General features: G+C 42.1%; 1 protein-coding gene across 1 annotated transcript in view; it reads right to left on the reverse strand.

Moving 5' to 3' along the window:
• gnaz (guanine nucleotide binding protein (G protein), alpha z polypeptide) overlaps nt 1-18,556 on the reverse strand; it is a 34,150-nt gene extending 15,594 nt beyond the window's left edge. Inside the window, exons 1-2 of the mRNA XM_085463568.1 lie at nt 18,254-18,556; nt 1,123-2,431 (exon numbers count right to left, since the gene is read on the reverse strand). Coding sequence (XP_085319694.1) covers nt 1,123-1,845 — 723 coding nt within the window. The 5' untranslated portion in view covers nt 1,846-2,431; nt 18,254-18,556. The remainder of the gene's footprint in view (nt 1-1,122; nt 2,432-18,253) is intronic.
• Between the last annotated feature and the right edge of the window lie 2,177 nt (nt 18,557-20,733).

The raw sequence follows: 20,733 nt of genomic DNA on the forward strand, positions 1-20,733 counted from the left end.
ACACAGAAAACAAACGCACAAAGTGGAACCACAGTTTACTGTTTTTCGGTGGGTTTTTTTTGCACATTTAGCCCAAGGTAGGAGAAGAGCTTCATGTTTTAATCGAGAGAACTATTTTGGAATCTGGATTTATGCAGAGAATTAAAAAGTCCTAGATCCTTTGCCTGTTGAAAAATAAAAATGACAAAAAATCTTTGTTTTCCTTAGAAGAGATCATGCAACCAAAGTTCCCTAAATTTGGATACTGTGCATTTGCTCCCTTCAGTTTGTCTCTATTAACAGTTGCCTGCCAGGGTTTTCAGGAAAATGTGCAATTAATAATTTTATTGGTTTAGAGGAGACCAGACTAAACATACAAGTTATGTAAGCCTCAATGGCTTTACTGAGTAATCTTTATTTCTTAATTGTTCCAGGAAACTCAGTAATCAAACTACACAATTGTTACCTTAATTGTCAGCAAATATCTAACAGCACCGATTCTAAAAAGTGTTTTGAACATATCCCTTAATACTTTCAGAGTGATGTTATAGCAAACAATTTCTGACACGAACTAAAAACCATGTGTGTCTCGGTGGATCCATGTGACCACAGGAGGCTTATCTGTGCTCTAGAAGGGGATGCACAGAGAGGAAGTGACACAGCAAAAATGACTTTTCAGAAGCCATTTCTTACATTGATTGTTTCATAGCATGAATATCCAAGCTGTGAAACTGAACTACAGTTCACTGGCAGGTGATTATTAGATATCTCTGCTTTTAAGTTTGCCTGTCAAAGAATCAGAAGTAATCTTACAGACTAGGATGCTGCTGATAAGATAAATGGTACCTAAAATCCACACAGTAAATCGGATAAATGGTGTTTGTTGTATAAAAGAGATGAATTGTCTCCACTTTAATGTTCTAATCTGATGGTGAGAAACATCCCTCTCTCATGACTGCAATTAACTTTTAACAAGAGATAATAATTACTGAATTTGTGAAAATTGGGTAGATATTTGCCTCGTCCCTCTTCACACTACTCTGAGTGGCTGCTGCCTGTCTGCATTTGTTTAGGCATCTGTGCATAAGAGCATTTGCACTGTCAGAACAAAAGTTGGGCCTTTTTAAAGCTGAATTTTCTTACCGTCTGGTTGTCCTCGTAGAGTTTGAGGTCATAGCCGCTTAGCTCAACACAGAAAATGATTGCTGTCACGCCCTCGAAGCAATGAATCCACTTCTTTCTCTCCGAACGCTGTCCGCCCACGTCTACCATCTTGAAGGTGAGCTCCTTAAAGGTGAACTTGTTCTCCACAATCCCAGTGGTCATGTCACGGGATCGTAGGATGTCCTCGACCGTGGGGATGTACTCGGGTGCAGAAATGCGGTCCAGGTCATTTAGGTAGTAGGCAGTGTTGTCCTCTAAGTGGTATTCATTGGATCGTTGAAAGCACTCCTGGACCCCTGAGTCTGCCCACAGACGTTTCATTACCCCTAGCAGCTCTGGAGTAATCTCCCCCTTGCTCTCAGCTGGCCCTGTAAGGGCAAAGAGCTGCACAGCATCATAGGCGCGGTCAGGATTGTGAAAGTCAATTTTAAGAGTGCTGAGAGCACGGATGATGCGGGTGAGAGAGTCGATGGCATTGTACAAGATGAGTGGCTTGTACTCCTTGCAGGCTTCCAGATTGAAGCCTCCACTGTGGATGATTTTCATCTGTTTGACTATGGTGCTCTTGCCAGAGTTGCTGGTGCCCAGCAACAACAGTTTGATCTCACGCCGCTGCCGCTGACTCTCTGAGCGCAAGTGGCGGTCGATCCGCCGCGAGCGCCGCGCCGCTTCCTTCTCCTCCGAGCTCTGACGGCATCCCATGGTCCTCCACCACGTGGTAAACCCAAAGGAACTCGTGCTGCTACTTGATGGGGAAGCAAATAGTAATGAAGTGGTGACTGAATATGTGGCGGTAGAAGGAGAGAAGAGGGGGTTTTGTGTGTACGAGCCTTCAGAGATCGAGAAAGAAGAGATTTCACAATAGACTAGTTGAGGACAAGACAGGAAAGCTACCACACTGACGAGTGACTCAGGAGTGTTTCATGCTTTTTGTTCAGGGGCAGTCTGTGAGTTCTGTGTGGGCAGAACCCAGACTTGTGGGATGCCCACACAGTGGCCTGGCTCTGAGGTCTGACTGCCTACTGAAGCCTGGGGTTCATAGCAGGGGCTCCCCCTGAGGAAATGTTCTGGAGGAAGGTTCGAGAACGTTCAGTGTATGTCAGTAGAGAAAGTGTTTAGGCTTGATGCGAGCAAATAGCAAACCCCTTTCACTCTCTTCCCACATGGCTCTTGCAGTGTTTTGCCCTTCTTCAGCCTCTGAAATCATCCACCAAAGTTGTATCTTTGGCCTGTTTTGCTTGGTCTTCCTGTGGTGAAATATCTCCCAGTCAACTGAAGGCCTCCAAATCTGCCAACACACAAGACAGAGAGGAGTCGTGAGCAAGATAAATAGCAACAGTTTTATTAATGACAATTGTGCTGAAGCGACAATTCATTATATATGTTTTTGTTTTTCTGGAGGTTAGAAGCTTACTTCAGCACAAATAGTTACCACTGGAGGAATTAACACTTACCTACTTTGTCTGGTACCTACACAAACAGATCAGCTGACAACAGACTCTCTCCTAGGGGAGTGAGGTTCATATCATGTCCATTTTTTGTGCAATTATAGACAATATGTTTTCATTTGCTTGTAATGGATTGTATTTTTTGCATCTTAAGTCTATGGTTATAAAAGCGAAAGTTACATTTAAAAGCTCCATTTGGCAATACCTTTTAAATCAGTCATAGTATTTACTGTGAAAATACCATGTTTTACATTTTGTAGTTAGACTTTTTGCAGTACAAACTTGAAGTAATCTTTTTTTTTTGTCTGTCACATCATTGTGGAGGAATTTTGCTCCACTCTTCTTTACAGCGTTGCTTCAGTTCATTGAGGTTTGCAAGAATTTGTTTCTGCACAACTCTCTTAAGGTCTTACCACAACACTTCAGTCAGGTTGCGATCTGGACTTTGACTCGGTCATTGCAACAACTTGATCTTTCCTTTTGCAAACATTCTGTTGTGGATTTGCTGCTGTGCTCGGGATAATTGTGTTGCATGACCCAATTTTAGCAAAGTTTGAGCTGTCAGATAGATGGCTTCACATTTGACTCTAAAATACTTTGGTACACAAAGGAGTTCATGGTCCATTCAATGATTACACGGTGCCCAGGTTGTGTGGCTGCAAAACAAGCCTGAATCATTTGCCCTAAACCACCATGCTTAGTATGTGGGATGCCCACACAGTGTGCTGATATGCCGCCTTTGGTTTTCACCAGATGTAGAGCTTTGCATCTTAGCCAAAGATCTCCACTCTGGTCTTATCTGTCCAAAGGACATTGTTACAGAAGTCCTGTAGTTTGTTGAGATTCACCTTTGCAAACCTAAGCTGTGCTACCATGTTCAATTTAGAGAGAAGAAGCTTTCTATTGGCAACCCTTCAAAAAAGCTATACTTATTCAGTTTTCTAATTGTGCTGTCATGAACTTTAACTAAGATGTAGCTCAGGTTGGGGTTTTTTCTGGTTTTTTTTTTTTATTTATTTATTTATTTTCTGAGCATTGCCCTGGGGTGAATTTGCTGGGATGTCCACTCTCAAGAAGATGGTGGCATTGTGTTAACACACACTTGAATGCTCCAGACCTGCAAACTGCCAAAACTCCTGCTTTTATAGAGATGCTAACACTTATTGATGGTCAGTTAATCTCTGTATTTTATTATTAGTATCTGGTGTCCTCTTTCCCTCTTCTTTCTATGTAAGCAGTAAGTGTGCTTACTTTTAAAAACTTCTCTGATTGTAACTATTAACATTTTGCTCGAAGACTGGGACTAAGTCGTTATCCAAACAAGCTGCATACTAAAGGCCATAGACGTACTTATGGTAGGTGTTTGAATGAGGGAGCTCTAAAGGTGCTGGTAGATTTATTTCTGAGCTCGAGGGAGTAGGGATAGCACTGCTTTTGGTTTTTATGCCAAGCCAAGCTCTAGCCTAGTATGACATTATTATCTGCATATTTATGCAAAACTGAGAAGAAGAAATGAAAAATAAATGCACTATTGATTCTTCCTTGATCCAGCAGATAGTTACTGAAAGCACGCTTACTAACCTGCACACTTCCCATTTAAACATTGTCATAATACCTATGTTCTGCCTCTTCAGATTACTTCCCTTAACAGGAGTCTTTTGTTACCACTTACTCTGAGGCAAGCTAACCCTGCCTATCCACTTAACAGTACCACACACAGACTCATTTTATACACAATCAAGGTCAAACATAGGATTGAACCAGGCGAGATAAACTAAAAAAACAAAAAACAAACAAACACTATCCACCGTTTGAAAGGGAAGTGATGCAGTGTAAACAAAAATGTGTTTTCTCTTGCAAACAACAGCATCTCATGCTAGTTCCCTCACAAGCCAGTGTCTCTGCCTGCACTCTTTCTGCGCTGGTGTTCAGTAAAACAAGGTGAAATGCTTATTTACTATCAAAGTGGAAAATAACAGGCTCAAGCCAGCAGGTGCCTCTCATGCTTTCATGCTACTGCAAAGCTCTTACTCTTTGTCCAGTCATATGTGTGGCTATCTTTCATATTTCACATGCAAATAGTTTTCGTTCATCTCCCATTTTCATACATTATTTGCATATGGCATCACTTTTATTTAAATAAAACAAATACTGCATTGGAAGAAGCTTGGTTGCTTGAATTTACATAAATGTCTCAAATGTCCAGAGGCTGACGTGAATAATTACAAGCAAGAATAACTGTGCTACTGTTGTTTCTATCAGATTCAGCAACAAATGGGTGCACACTGGAACAGACTAAGCGATGGCAGAATATTGGTATTATCTTTAGACACACACAGAGAGAAGGAGAGCACTTTTTTTTACTCTGGTGCGTGGCGTCCACTCTTCAAAAGACAAAGGACAACAAAGCAGAACAAAGCCATAATAAAGCATCATGACACAGACAGAAAAGAGAGTTGGTTCCTGGCTTCAGGCACCTTACTACCCTCTCAAAATGGCAAAGCCAGCCAAACCGGTTAATGCACATCACTGATTTTTAGAGCCCATGAAACACATTAAAGCTGCGTGCGAAGTCATTCCATTTTGTTATTTCACAAATATGCAGCTCTGACATTTCTGCACTTTTTGAAGTTATACCTCTTATTTGATAATTTCTGTGGAAGTAGTGCACTGGTGAAGTAATATTAGACACATTTACACACTGCATGGAGAGGAACGTGGCCTTTTTCTTCCTTACACATGGATAACTAGAGCATATCGCAGCAGGAACCCACAAAATTTTAACAAAAAACAAACACAAATTAATTAGGAAAGTGCCTAGAGGATGAAAACATGCTTACTCTTTGTAACAAATTATACAGTCTAGTTTAAAGTCGAAATAGCTCCAAATGCAAGCGACAGCAAATAAATAATTAGCTTTTAAAGGTCAAGAAAATATCATTTCTATATCAGGATTTCACATCATGCTTACAGTGCCAACTTTACTTTACAAGGATACATCTCAGGCTTTGGTAAAACTTACAAAGAGTTTGGCGCAAAGACTTAAAATGTAATTGTAACCAGACACAATACTATCACAAAGGCCCCAAATTCATTCCACAGCATGACAACAACCCCAAATATATCCAGGCAATATACAACAGATGCCACTGTGACCTGATCTCAACATCATGGAGCCAGTTCAAGAATACATGAAGACAGATGAAACTAAAGGCGCCTACAGACTGTGGGCTTTCAGCAGTCTTGTAAACTGCATGCCGCTGTTGACAAAAAGACCTCTGGACGACACACACAAGCAGCATTTCTGATGTCACAAATGACGTGAAGCCTATGAGCTGGTTCGAGTCACATAGGGTCATTTATGTAGCGTGCCTCAGTCTCCTCACGCCATATCTCAAGCACACCTCACCAGTTTTTTTTCTGTGTATTTAAGCTGATGAATTTCCCATCATGACATTTAAGCATTGCTGCCTGCAGATTCAACCATTCCACCACCCCAACATCCACCGATAGGCTCCAGGAGGATATTTACTCATCACTTCACAATTTTTATCAAGTTTTTGTCTTCTTTTTCCCTTAGTCTGTGTTTTGCCACAGCTCTCTTTTTTATCTTTTCTCTTTCTCTTCATCCACCACCATCACCAACCAGTTATAGCAGATGGTCGCCCCTCCCTGAGTCTGGTTCTCTGGGAGTTTTTACTTCCCACCATTGCACAGTGCTTGATCATAAGGGATCGCTTGAATGTTGGGGTTTTCTCCAGAATACCGCAGGATCTTTACCTTGGGGCGGCCGTTGCTGTGAATTGTTACACACCTGAACTGAATTGAATATTTGCACTAGATGGCAAACTCTAACTGCATCCTGCTGCTGTAATAAATCATGTGAGTTAGTAACTTTGTTTTCTTTTTTTGTTGCCTCCACTTATTCCACTTGGGTTTGTTTTTGTATTTTTTTTTTATTATGCCAATGTATTTTTGATTATTGTGCGCTTTCATGTCTCGCCCTATAGGTTGCTCAGTTGACCACAGTTGCACTACATGGACAAATGTGGGACACCTACACATCACACCTACAGGAGCCGTTTAACCATGGAAACCTGTGCAATGAAGCTCTCAGGGGAAATTTGTTGTGCTGATGTTAATGCCAGAGGAGGTTTGTAACTAAAGAAAATAAGTCAACAGAGCACTGGTGACTTTTACACACAATGTGTCACAGTGCTTACAGTTGACAGTGACATATCCATTAGAAGACATTTCACAAACTGACTTGTTGAAAAGGTGGCATCTTGTTCAATTACAACATTGGAATCCAGCGAGCTCTTTAGAACAACGCATTCTTTCACGAATGTTTGTAAAGGCAGACTGCATGGCTCTGTGTTTGATTTTATACACCTGAATTCAAAGATTAATAGGTGTGGCCCAGTACTTTTGTCCATATAGAGTATTTTTAGTTGCAACTACCAACTTTGAACCTCTCTCACAGTGCAACACTGGAGCACTGTAAGATATAACGATTCTCTCCTGTTGGTCAGTTTTTGTCTGGGAAAGTGCAAAATTGCTCAGCTTAACACAGCATGAATCCACTACAAGGTCTCAAAGATCATTGGAGGAGCTCACCTTGCAAATGGATTGAAAAACTGTTTGCAAGTCTACAATACAAAGCTTCTCCTGTTTTTTTGTTTGTTTGTTTGTTTTGTTGCATTGACTAAATACACTAACTATTGATTTGATTTTGCTGCATTTTGCACAAAATAGTTCTGAATATTTGTACTAGAACTATTGCAGACCGTCTTCTAGAAAGTGTGTGTTATGGGTACATCGAATGACTGAGTATCAGCGTGGAGGCCGAGTGATGAGTGAATGCAGAGCCACGGGGGCCAGGCAGAAAGGACAGCATCTTGATGCATCATGAGGGCTGAAGAAATCTGATAGCCATCATGTGACAGAGCCTGGTCACTCTCTTGCCTTTCCTGCACAGCTCTGGCTGCACACGGCCCATCATCTCCCCCTTCACTACTGCTCCCAGAGGCTTACCTCTAATTATTAATTCACCATGCTGCAAATAATTACAATCACACGATTGATTCAAGATGAGTATATGCAGTCACGGTGGTTTCTGTTGTATAACCTCTCCTACTGTCCTACTGCTGTAGCCCACGAAAATGCTCTTACAATTAGGGTCAGTCACATTAGATTGAGTGGCGATTTTAATCCATTAGAGGCTGAATGGTATTGCTCAGACATGAAATTTGTTCAAAGAAAAATGCATTATGTAACGACTACAGATGACTTACCAGAATGGACAGTATGTGAACAAACATTGACATCTCATACTGATGTTTAAACACACAGGAAGGATCACACCATATAGGTAGGTAGGGAAAGTGTTTCTTTTAGTCACATCAGTTAAAAGCCTTAGTTTTTAAACAGAATTTAAACATTAGTTAAAATTAAACTGGAGTGGTGACCAGATCCTGACAGTGAACTTAGTTTTCCGGATAAGAACAGCCATTAGAAAGCATGTTTGGAAGATCTGATTGCAGCTAATGAAGACATGTTGCTGAAGTCTGCTTTGTGAAATGAAACTTATGTCAACGGAATAACAAAGAAAAGGCAACTGAAGGTCCAAGACGGTGCTGAGATGTGCAATGATGAGACTGACAAATGCAGTACAGAACTGCTGGTGATATGCAGAATGGAAATTCTACTGTTTTTATAAATGAAAAGGAAAAATGTCGAATGTTAAAAGAAAGGTGAAAAGTGCAGGTGTGCTTTTAGTCATCTTGTAATGGTTTATGAATGAGGTGAGCAGGGCTGTGTGTGTGTGTGTGTGTGTGTGTGTGTGTGTGTGTGTGTGTGTGTGTGTGTGTGTGTGTGTGTGTTTTAAATCCATGGCCAGCGGGCTTCAGTTTCAGTTGTTGTATTGCAAAAACCCCTAACCTAAGAATACTGTCTCCAACAGGTAATAAGCAGGCAAGTTAATTCACGGGCAGATTTATTATTTAATCAGCAATTATTGAAATCCATACTGAATGAATCCAAAAGGTAGGACATTTATTATGACTAATGTCTCAGTCACACTAGAGTGAAAATGAGGCATTTTGGTTATGAGTTGAAAGAAATCTACAGTCACAGGTTGCAAGTAGTTGCAGTAACAAACTGGTTGAGTGTGTAGCACCCTCAACCTCTTGGTGACCACTTACAAGGTGATTGTGCAGATGTGGTAAGAAGCCCATCTCTAAACAATCACAGTCCGACTCAGACTGACTCAAATTGCCAAAGGTTTGCAAATAACTGCTATCTAATTAATAAACGCAGACAGGCCAACTCCAATTCCTATATTAAAGTAAAGTACGCCAACTAGATCACTATTTATGGAGGAGTTTCTGAATTTTGGATTCAAATCTATGAGTTTCAGGCCATTCTTGTGAATTTCTGTGTATGTAGACAGCAACAGAATTGCCATTTTAATCGAATGATTACAGTTAACCATTATCACAAAGAGACTGCATGCAGTTCAATTGCAAGGTGATGACAGACTAAATGCAGACTGACTCTGTCCTATTACCATTTTATTGAAGTCTTAGTGCACCAAAGTTGCTTTGAAGATGCCAACTGAGTGCGAGTTGTCCCTGTCTGTGAAGAAACCATTTTAAAGTTCATTGCACACATTTGCAATCATTTTGGTCATGCTACAGTCTCCCACCAGTTTTCCCTTGTGTGACTGTAATATAAGCAGAACTATCTGGGAAGTGGCACCTGTGACGTGAAACTGCAACTATTTCATTTAGTGTTTCTAATAGGATCACACAGAAATTCACATGTAATTCTTCTTGATGAACACTTATCAGCCGCAGCATTAAAACCACTGATAGGTGGTGTGGATGACCTTGCGTTGTGTATATCACATTTTTTCCCAATGTAATGTTCCACTGGGAACCACTGGGTCCAGGTAGCACCAGTCACAGCATGTTTGTAGACCACTCCAGCCTCCTGAAACAGGACAGACTGCCCCACAAGTCCCAAAGATTCCGCAGGAGTGGGTTGGGAAAGACACGAGAACGACGAGGACTTCACCCAACTTTCTGGAGCCCAGTCCAGTCGAGCATTTGTACCCTGTGCTGGAACAGTGCTTATGTGTTCTGACCAAAAGGCATCTGTTTTGCTGACTGAAAGCTTGCTTACTGCTCACAAAAAAAAGTTACTAGTAAGTAAGCAACTTACTGGAATCAAGATAAAGAATTTTCTTCCCCTGTTTTTATAGTCATATCTGAAACCTCAGAAATGAAACAGAAGCTAATCTCTAAATATAAAGCAGTGATCAAACCTTTGAGTATGTCATTTTTCACTTCTGCCTTCAGAGTAATTGTCATATTTATATAGAAAAGTCCAGTCTAAAACGAAACTGAGGTGTTCTCGAGTAAGAGATTCTTAAAAACCATCAGCCCTTAAAGCCAGTTGCCCAATCATGTGATTACCACAGAGGTGGTGAATAATATGAGATGACTGCAACTTCCAAGAAGTTATGAATAACACCATTTGGTACAGACTGGATTTTCTTAAGTCAATTTGACCGACAGGTGATGATGCAATAAGTTTAAAAGCTTTCTTTCCTAAATGAAGGTATATATAAGAAAATGCCCTCATCTGTCAGGCTGGCATTGACACAGTCATGGATATTATTTGGAGCTGTGCTCATGTTTTTATGTTACTTCTACCATAAATATTTAAAAAAACACATCCACATTCATACAGCAAAGACTCTTGAAATAAGGAAGTGTTTTATTTGGAAGAAGATGAGAATTTTATATTTAGCTCGGTAAAAACTAATTTGAATTGAAGGCATGTGATTCACATCTTATACAGTATTTTCCTGAATACTTTGGACCACAACATCATTGTGGTTGATGCACTACACATGACTGAAATTAAGTCTGAAAGCTCAAACTGCCTTTTAGCTGCTCCGGCTTCAGATACAGAGAAAGCGAGTGAGTGAAGTAGATACCATATGGAGAAATATTAGAGATTATTACATTAGCCACAAAATGACTTGCAAACTTTAATCTTTGACAAATGTTACATGTTTATATAGCAGACATAAGCGGAGAGGCTTAAGTGGAGGGACCAGTGGCGCGTTTGATGTATTTCTACCCCCTTTGTGAGCCAGAAAATACCCGTCTACAAAACTGACATTGATTTTAAACTCAAATGCACTCTTGTGAGGTGTCATGGCAGTGTGCTGATAGACAGATAGCCTTACAAAGTATACAAAGCAGCTTTTGTGGTAATTCCTGCTACAGTAGGTGTCTCCAAAACCACATATTGGCAATTCATAAGTGAAGAGAGTTCAAACACAAAAGCCTCGCTCAACGTCACCTTCTTGAAAGAAATGAGAGAAGGCTGTAATATTCAGACACTTTTGTTTCATGTCCCTCTAAATCCACACCCGAACCTCTTGATCTAAATAACGCTACCCTTTGTCAGCAAAAGCCACTACTGCATGTTCGTGAGGACGCAAATCAGGTCACATGACATTCATGCAGGTCAAGTCCCATTTATCGGTTTGTTCTTACTGGATGTGACGACAGTGAACTCTTTTTTTATAGTTTCTTAGTTTTCCTTATTTGTTATTTTGGATACTTCAGGTCATTTTATATTAGTTTTATGTTCATCAAGTTATTGCATAATATCGTCTGTTTATTGTTTATTTTGCTTTTGTTTAGCAATGAAGTGCGCCTGTCATTTTGTGTGGTTGCATGCAGTTGTGCTGTGCGGTTACTGCTGATCAGTTTGTGCAGTTTTTTCATTCTGAACTCTGATTTCATCATTTGTAATGTTTCCAATTGTGCCTTTAGTGGTTTTGCAACAGTTTCCAATGTGGACTTGTAGGTGTCTGCACAAGGACAAGCAAGGACACCGAAGCTTTAGCTGCACGAGGCAATCACAGTTGTTAAGAATGAATTGTCTCAAGTTACATTTACAAAAAACAAGACATTTCACTCAGTGACTGATAACCTGTTGGTAACTGTCTTTTTTAAGTTACAATAATATATTGTGAAAGATGCTGCAGCCTTTCTATCATCGTTGCCAGCTTGATATACTTGAGTGGCTCCAGTGTGGAAATTATGACCCAGATAACCAGGATTTCTTATCACAGAAAATAAGAAAAAGACACTAAAATGGGCCTTGTGAAAAAAGTAATCATTTACAGGCAGCGCTGCTGACAAATTAGCTTGGAGCAGCACGAGCAGTTACATAACCCACTCTTAATTTTTCTTTTGTGTATGTTATTTAATTGTACTGCTGGGTTTGTGTGTTCTCATTTGTCCCAGTGGCATTCTGTTTAGGTCTCCTACCAAGAAGCAGAGCAGGGGCTGAGAGGAGTCTTAAATCAGTGCTGCTCGAGCTTCTGGAAAGGGTGCTGGAGATGTTACCAGTCTGGGAAGGTTTCCAGGAAATCTTACATCTAACAGCTAATACACAGCAAGATAAAATGGAACTGGTTACTGTGGCTATGACAATCTAAATCTCTCAAAAATCCTTGTGGGGAAACAAACAAATAAAAAAGGCTGGATTTTTTAACCATACTGCATTTGTTGTGTAGATAATTGCTGTCACTTTGCTTCCACGGGTAAAAAAAAACAAACATAGATTGACTCTAATTGATAGATTATTCACTGTTGCGAGTATTATCATGTGAAGCAGGGCACGCTAGGCAGAAATCTAGCTAGATGAAGTAGGATGAAAGCACAGAGTGTGTTTATAGAGAGCTGCGACGTGTAATAGGACAGAAAGAATTGGTAAATAATATCTGGGTTATCTGAACGCTGCACTGAATGATTTTCATGTTTCAGTTCATTGACTGGCTGTGCTGCAACACAACGCTGCAGAATGAGCGACATAAAGCAGACAGTGAGTTTCATGCTTTGAGCTGCAAACTGATGCTAGCTGCTAATACACATTCTGTAGATTATGGTGGTCCATGTGATGCTTTCAGATAAACATGCCATGTGTCTTGTCGATCGTGATAACTGAAAGGCACTCTGTTGGTTTGCATATCTCACAGGAATTAAATAAACAAAGTTTTCCAACCTAGAAGGCCCGGTTCTATGTGATGAGTCAGAGCTTTGTGGTCGCCCCACTTTACGTCACATTCACAGCTCTATTCAGCAGTTTGCACCTCTTTAGATTTAACCATATGGCTTAACCTTCATTTTTTTCTAATAACACACTAATAATCCTCACTTCTTATACATCAGCGTTCTTGAGAGGAGATTGGATTATAGTGAAAACTAAAGAAGCAGTAAGCCTTGTCATCCAGGCTGAGAGCTGATAGATAGTTAACAACATATATACACTGAAGAGGCATTTGAATGGGCTGTCAAAGAATAACTAGTCTAGTCTGCAGCCATGTGTCTGAGAAGCATCTGAGGAGAGGCATTCTGAGAACCTGTAATGACCGCACAGTTGCTTCAAAAACACGTGTCAGGAGACCAACCATTGGCTGGTGGTTGCAGTTAAGTGAACTCAAAATCACCAACATCACTTATGTTCCCTCTGTAAACACTCTTGAAACACTGTGGATCAAAAATGGCCTTAAATGCTCTTTTAAAAAAAAGTTCCATATCTGAGTCTGGTCATTGTAAACTCTTAATTTAGCCCTCAAAATTGTTTCTTTAACATTTCACGTTCTTACTTTCCATCACGTCCTCACCGCAGACCTCTGAGGAAGATGCCTGCGTAGTATACACATGTGAGGACACAACTCATTCATTACTGAAAACAATGATGGGCAGTGTTCTCCTCTCTCCACTCCCCCAAAACAGTGGGCTATTTAGAGGGTGGAGACAGGGTGGGGGTGAGGTCGCTGTATGATAGATGCTTTTCCGTGATAATACTCTGTTTAATGTTCCTCATCTCAGCGGCTGTGTTCCCCCTTCTCTAATCCAGCGGGTCACACTGAATCACAAGGCCAGCCAGCGATGACAATGGCATGTTTGTGCACAGGCTGAGCCTGTACGCTGTGTGATGTGAAGGGATAAGATGGCACAAGGTGGACACTAGAGGCTCGCGTGCACGTGCTGCTGTATAAAAGCAAACGGGGGCGCGCATGCATGCCTTTGGATACAGTAGGCATTCTTCGGCTTTTGAACCGTATTAGGTAGATCAAATGCAGGTTGGTGCTATGAACACTGTAATCTGCATTCAAACACTCACTACAGCACAGCATTCATTTGGGTCATGACAGATAAGATAAACGCCTTCTCTAACAGAAGGAAATTGCGGGTAACAGACACTTTCAGGCTTCTACAACTCACAGGCATTATCTGCTGTTAGTGATTTGATAACGGGAACAGGAAAAAGAGAAACATCTTACACTGCAGCAGATGCAACACTTTAATTGCCATTAACCCACCCAATGAGCTCTGTAGAATTAAAGCACAAAGGACAATGACAAATGAAAAGGGAAAAAAGTGCTACTTAAACTATTAGGCGCAAACTATCTTTGATGTTACAGTGGGTTTCTGGTGCGGAAGTCTTGGAGATGACGATGAAGTATGTTTTTCAATAAATGAGTTCAATTAGACGAGAATAGTTTAACTGTATGTTGTGTGTTTACATGAAGAAAGAGCCTAGAGCATCGGCTATGTGAAAGTGCCGAACTTTATGGAAACAGCAAGGAGCAAGAAGAAGTCACCGAGATACACCACCAGCCTCACGTCATTTTCAGATGTTTTCTTGGAAAAGGCGACCTGCACGCCCTCATCAAAACAAAGAAAAGTGGCTGTGATCCAGAAAGCCTGAACTAAGAGTACAGACTGTAAAGCTTGCCTCTCCTTTTCTCTCTCTCTCTCTATATATGTGGCATATATCAGCTTTCACTTCTTCCACTGAAGATCAACATCCCTCAGCAGTCGGTTGTAGGCCGTAGCCCTCGCTCACCACCACCCTCTCTCTCCACCACCTCCTTGTTGTCATATGACCACTGTTATGTGTGTGCAGTGGAACACAAAGTTGCTCTGTTAGTCCCCTCTGCTGTGCCCTCTCATCACTCAGATTTGAGTGCTGGAAGCAAGGCCCTCTTGCTGGCCTGCCTCAGGAAAACAGACAGTCCCCTGTATGCGACTACCAGCAAAGATTAGAAAGGAGGGCAACGAGAGAGAGAGAGAGAGAGAAGGATGAATTGAGCTGGTGTGGTTTTATATAACACCAAAGATAATCTAATCCTTACTCATTCACTGAACCCCACCCTAAGATTTTGTTCGATTCCTCTGACAGCTTTCCCTCATTGATGCTTTACTGTGAAGTCGATTATTAGCCCTTTCTACAATCAGCGGCTGCCTGTTGAAAATGAGCTGCCAAAGCATGTCTTACAGCTGTTTGTGTGGAGATGACACTTTGTTCCAGTACCTGGCTAGGATTAAAGACCCAAAACAAACACAAATGCTGAGCCAGCTGAACAGAGCGGTGCCCCGCCTGAACATAGCGGCAAAGCAGCTCAAACACACATACACACACACACATACCTTAGGGACACGCATTTCCTTAGTGTTTATTTAACCGTGCCTGCATAAAGATTGGGCTTCATGTTCACTCTCACAACTACCAAGACAAACGCTGTAAGAGTTGTGTGATAATTCTGCTGGTCCCCCTCCAGGAAATAAATGACACCTTAGATTAATCATTTTATTAAGTAGGCTGCTGAGGGAGCTACGCTCAGGCCCCCTTGGTACTTAACTGTAATAGAGCTGAGTTTAATTGTCCAAGCTGGTGGTGTGCTCACCTACAAGGTTAAAAAGATTGCTAAAAGTGCACCGGACGGTGACGCTGGCCTGCTCGGTGTTGCGAGTGACTACCTCAACAGCCGCTGTCACTTTAAAACCAACTGTGTCCCTGCTGTCCCCTGCCATTATGTCACCCAGTGGAATGGATGTAGCAAGTAACAAAAGAGGTGGAAGGAGGTCAACTCAGCATAGGGTTTGCTACACTATTGCTCTTATTTGAATATGAAAAGCAGTGCAGTGTAACCGCACACTGCCACGTTATATATATATATATATATAGGTCAAAATGGGAGATGCCCCCAAGGGTGGTGGAGAATGACCGAGCTAAGATCCTGTGGGACTTCCAGATACAGACGCACAAAATGGTGGTGGCTAACCAACCGGACATAGTGGTGGTAGACAAACAGAAGAAGACGGCCGTAGTGATCGATGTAGCGGTTCCGAATGACAGCAATATCAGGAAGAAGGAACACGAGAAGCTGGAGAAATACCAAGGGCTCAGAGAAGAGCTCGAGAGGATGTGGAGGGTGAAGGTAACGGTGGTCCCCGTGGTAATCGGAGCACTAGGTGCGGTGACTCCCAAGCTAGGCGAGTGGCTCCAGCAGATCCCGGGAACAACATCGGAGATCTCTGTCCAGAAGAGCGCAGTCCTGGGAACAGCTAAGATACTACGCAGGACCCTCAAGCTCCCAGGCCTCTGGTAGAGGACCCGAGCTTGAAGGATAAACCGCCCACAGGGGCGTGCTGGGTAAAAAATATATGTATACATATATATATATAGGTTTATATATATATATATATATATATATATATACACTTGTTTTCTCCGACCTCACGTCCAAATGATCGGCATGAGGGTATCGTGACATTTTTAAGTGTGCGCGCGCATGTGCATGTGTGTGTGTGTGTGTGTGTGTGTGTTTGTGTCTGAAACTTGAAGGCCCATTATGTAAGCATGTGATTAACCTTTATACTTCACACTGGACCTTGTCATCCCTCATTTTAAAGCCAAGGTCATCGGTGACCTCTGACATTTGTAACATGTTGCAGGGAGAAGTGGAAAAAACAAACAAACTGCACAGCTGAAATGAAATGAGATGAATCTGTATTTAGAGCAGCGCACGTTGCTGACTGGAGCTGAAACATGCGAGATATAGGGAGAATGCAGGGAGAATGCAAAACGTTCACTGTTTTGCACCAAATCCTGGTTCAGGCTGCAATGTTACAGCCCACAGTTTCTTTCTTTCACCCAAGACAGGCATCTTCTCTTGAGATAGCATCACGATGCATCTGCAGGTTTTTGTTACAAGCTCTAAACAACAGGTCAGATCCCTTGAAGTCAAACATATGTGGGCAAAATGACTAATATCAATACCTTTTGTTTTACATTGATTTCAGTCATATCCTACTTGAAGATTGCATGTGATTTACAAACAGAACGTTCATCGAAAAAGTGCTAAAAGTCTGGCCTTGTCTGAAAATGCAAAGCATTTAGTTTCGTAGGAACACTAGATTGAATTTCCTGCTGCACTTATTTTAATCAATCTACCATTTCTGAGCCATCCTGAGATCACTGGTCCTCAAGACAGAAGAAGAAAGAAGGCGTGGTGGAATTTCCACCATCTTTGCCTTGCTTCACAGATGTCTCAGGGCCTCACTGGCGCTGCTGCTTTTGCTGGTGGAACTATCACAGACACATCCATCACTTTGTCTTCGCCCAGAACGAGCGCTGGCTTTCTACCACCGTGACATTAACACAGTCTTTTGGTCCCACTCATCCGTCCATTCTGTTCGAAATCTTGCCTTTCCTTCTTTCCCTCTCTTGCTCGATGCTGCATCAACCTCCGCCCCTCTGCCACATCTGCCTCCCTATCGTTAAATCCCTGGCCCCTCAACCCCTCCCTGCTTTGCTTTCTCTTTTTCTCTCTCGAGCATGTAACACAAACACACATACAATATACACAAATACACATGCTCTCCTGATGCTACACAAAAAATTCCAACTGCCACTTACAATAAATAAATAAATAAAAATACAGTAATGCTCTGTTGGAAATGTGAAATGTTGAGACAGAAAATGTTAGAAATTGCCCTGCTTTGCCTGCTGAGTAATGAACATGCTCTGCTTTCTGCCTCTTTCCCTCTTCTCACCGTCAGGATTTAAAATCATGAGGCAGACACAGACAGCTGGACAGAAAACAAACCAAATAAATCCCTGTTCAACATCCAGATTATTAATTGCTGTAAATTTACCTCATGGGACAGCAAGCTCCACACTGGCAAATCCTACAATGTTCCCATGCCAGTGTCGGGCCACATTTTGCCTTCCTATCCCACTGTCTGCAGAACCAAGCTCCACAGGAATGGTACACCTCCCACTCCCACACTGCACGTTCACATTCAGTGTCTCGTAAAGCCAGTTGTAAGCACCGAACACCTGATCGTGTGTGTGTGTGTGATGGCGGTTTCGCTCATTTCCCCTCTTTCTGTTACACCTTATGGCCTGGACAGAGCATAGAGACATTCATACAAACATACAGCCTCGCACACGCACACACATTTAATCCATCCTCCACTTGCCCTATATACAGTAATTAAATGAATTTATCTGCACGCAGATAAAAGCATTCTATAAGAATTGAGGATGCTCTGGAGAGATGATGAGTCAAATTGCAAGCACAGATAGCAGCGTCCGCTGGCACAGAGCTAACAGGGTGGAGGAGGGGACTGGACAGGCTGCTTGCTTGCTTTGGTGCATTTTATGGGAAAATACAGTCTGCCTCAGCAGCAGAACGGCTTCAGTGAAATATCATCTTCCTGTCTCAAAGCAAGCCAAAATAGCGAAATAGGAAGCGTTGTGAGAGTGGCGAGGCTTACCGTGTTCACAAGCCAGCATCCATTTACAAAGGATACTGCAGACAAGCCCTTGCAGGGTGAGAAAGGCTCTGTACAAGCCACCTTTAGTCCTGCTGCTCCATCTTCATGCCTTCCTCATGTTCACAGGGTGAAACATTCACATATACATCTCTCTCTTCCCGCGGCCCTCTTTCTCTCTCTCTCTCTCGCTCTCATTAACGTCTGTGTTCTATATCCTCTCTTGTTTGCTTCAAGGCAGTTGAGACACTGCAGCGATGGGGGTGGAGGGTGTGTATATGCGTGTGTTTGAGTGTGTCAGAGACGGAGAGGCAGCGAGAGGGAGCGCAGGGCAGAAATGGAGGGAGGAGTCAGCAGGGATAGAGAGAGAAGGGGGAAATGGTCAGGATTAAATCATGAGAGTAACAGAGAGAGAGAGCGAGAGAGAGAGAGAAAGAGAGAGAAAGCAGGCTTTGATGGGGGAGCCACAGCATCCTTGCTTTATGCTAGAAAAACACACATTGGTATTTAAGCAATCCTGAAGGTTAGATTATAAGTATATATGGCAAGTAGATCTGCCCCTTAAAGAGCTCTCTCCTTGTTGACAGTGCAGCAGCAGGATTGGTTGTGATTTCATTGATGACTGAAAAAAAACATACAAGATAGGGAGAGAGGGAGGTGGAGGAGGGAACGGGACAGAAGAAGAGAGGAAGGGAGGGGAGAAATGACGACAAAGGAATGGGAGGGGGATTGGACGATGGTGTAATGTGCTGTTTCCGTGCCAACTGTTTCTGTGACAGTGTGACCACTTCCTTTAATGCTATTGGCTATAACAAAGAACTGATAGAGGCTTGGGCAAATGAGGCAACGTGTCATGCGGGGTGTGAATGGGTTGTTCTTTTCCTGTGTTTCTTCCTCTTTTCGTTTATCTCTGAGAACGACAATAAAACAAATGTGTTTGACTAGACTGCGGCCACGGAGAACACACGCAAGTCTACCCCTAGAGACGTAACGATTGCACCGCTGGAGTGTGATTGCTTTGTCATTACGAATGCCGCTAGTGTGTGAAGAGACTCCCCTTATATTACTAACGCACAGATTCACACAGACACGCACACACCCAAATCAGACCGATCAACAAGAAAGAAATCCCCCAGATCAGGTTGCTCAGGGTGTGTAGTGTAATGCAATTGCCTGGACACCAACCCTGGTGTCATGAACAATGAGATAATTAATCGGCTATAGGCCAGAGCAAGTGCACATCTGGTGCGGGTGAACAACTTTGCCTCTCGCCAACCTTTCATCTGGGCCTTTTAATCCAGGCCGGCAGGCACGTGTTGTGCTGCTCCCATTCTTTCTCTCTGTCACTTTCCCCCTCGTCTCTCCTTATCCTTATTACCCCATTCAACGTCTACCAATATTTACTTTAAACACCCTGCTCCTTCCTCTTTAGCAGCTGTCAGGTTACGGCAGAAATCTTCCAAATCTCGGTTTCTGTGCAGAGGGAACTGTTTTCTGATAGATGAGTGACTGAAACTAAAAACATGGGTATAATAGCACACTCTAAGTCAGGTACACACAACCACAAGCGCCCACAGTGGGGAGCCCCTATCCGTATCATCGATTCAACAGGACAAGACTGCATTGAGGCTTCACTGGTGCACAGAGGACGGCACAGACACAACCTGCCTGTTCAGATAAGACGTTTTGGCTTTATACTCAGTCAGTGTTTTCACTTAGGCTTAGTAGCTGTTGTTGACATTTCACCTTCAAATGTCAAGCCAGTGATGACATACCTGTTGAAGAAGAGGAGATAAAGCTCCAGGTGTGACGGAAACATTTGCGTCAGGCATGTTTTGATGTATATGAATACAAAAACGTTCACACTCACACACACACACACAAATGATATGCACCGTTGCCACCATTTTTTCCCTCTGGTTCACATAACATCTTGACTCGTTTAAGTAAACACCTCGCTGATCTTATTTTGGTCTCCCCTTGTTGTACAAGCCGCTGTGCACTGAAGAGCACCAGTGTTTGGCGGCACACAGTCTCATACTGTGTTTTTTCATAACTGTTAACAACCAAGCCTCACGATTAACACACTGCTGTTCAGGCTACATTAAGTCTGGAGATAATCGTTTGGATGTAATGTTCATATAATTAAATGATAATGGCTTTCATCCTATATTTTCTTAATTAAAAAAAAAAGAATAAAAAAATATCACTGCTTTCCTCTTTTTGCTGCTTTTAGACTCAAAACCGTTCTTTTTCTTCTTAAAGGGAGCGTGTTTTGCTTTTCCATTTATATCGTCACAGTGGTGGACTGTCATACTAAACATGGCAAAAGGTTTAAAATAAAGAGGTTAAAAGGCTATTAGCCAAAAAGTTCAGACTGCTCTAGACTCTATAGCAGCGGTCCCCAACCTTTTTTGCGCCACAGACCGGTTTATGTCCAACAATATTTTCACAGACCGGCCTTTAAGGTGTCGCGGATAAAA

This window comes from Copadichromis virginalis, linkage group LG7, assembly GCF_057382275.1.
Source record: "Copadichromis virginalis isolate Kocher_CV1m ecotype Utaka linkage group LG7, C_Virginalis_male_GT1.1, whole genome shotgun sequence".
In the NCBI taxonomy this organism is placed as follows: Eukaryota; Metazoa; Chordata; class Actinopteri; order Cichliformes; family Cichlidae; genus Copadichromis; species Copadichromis virginalis.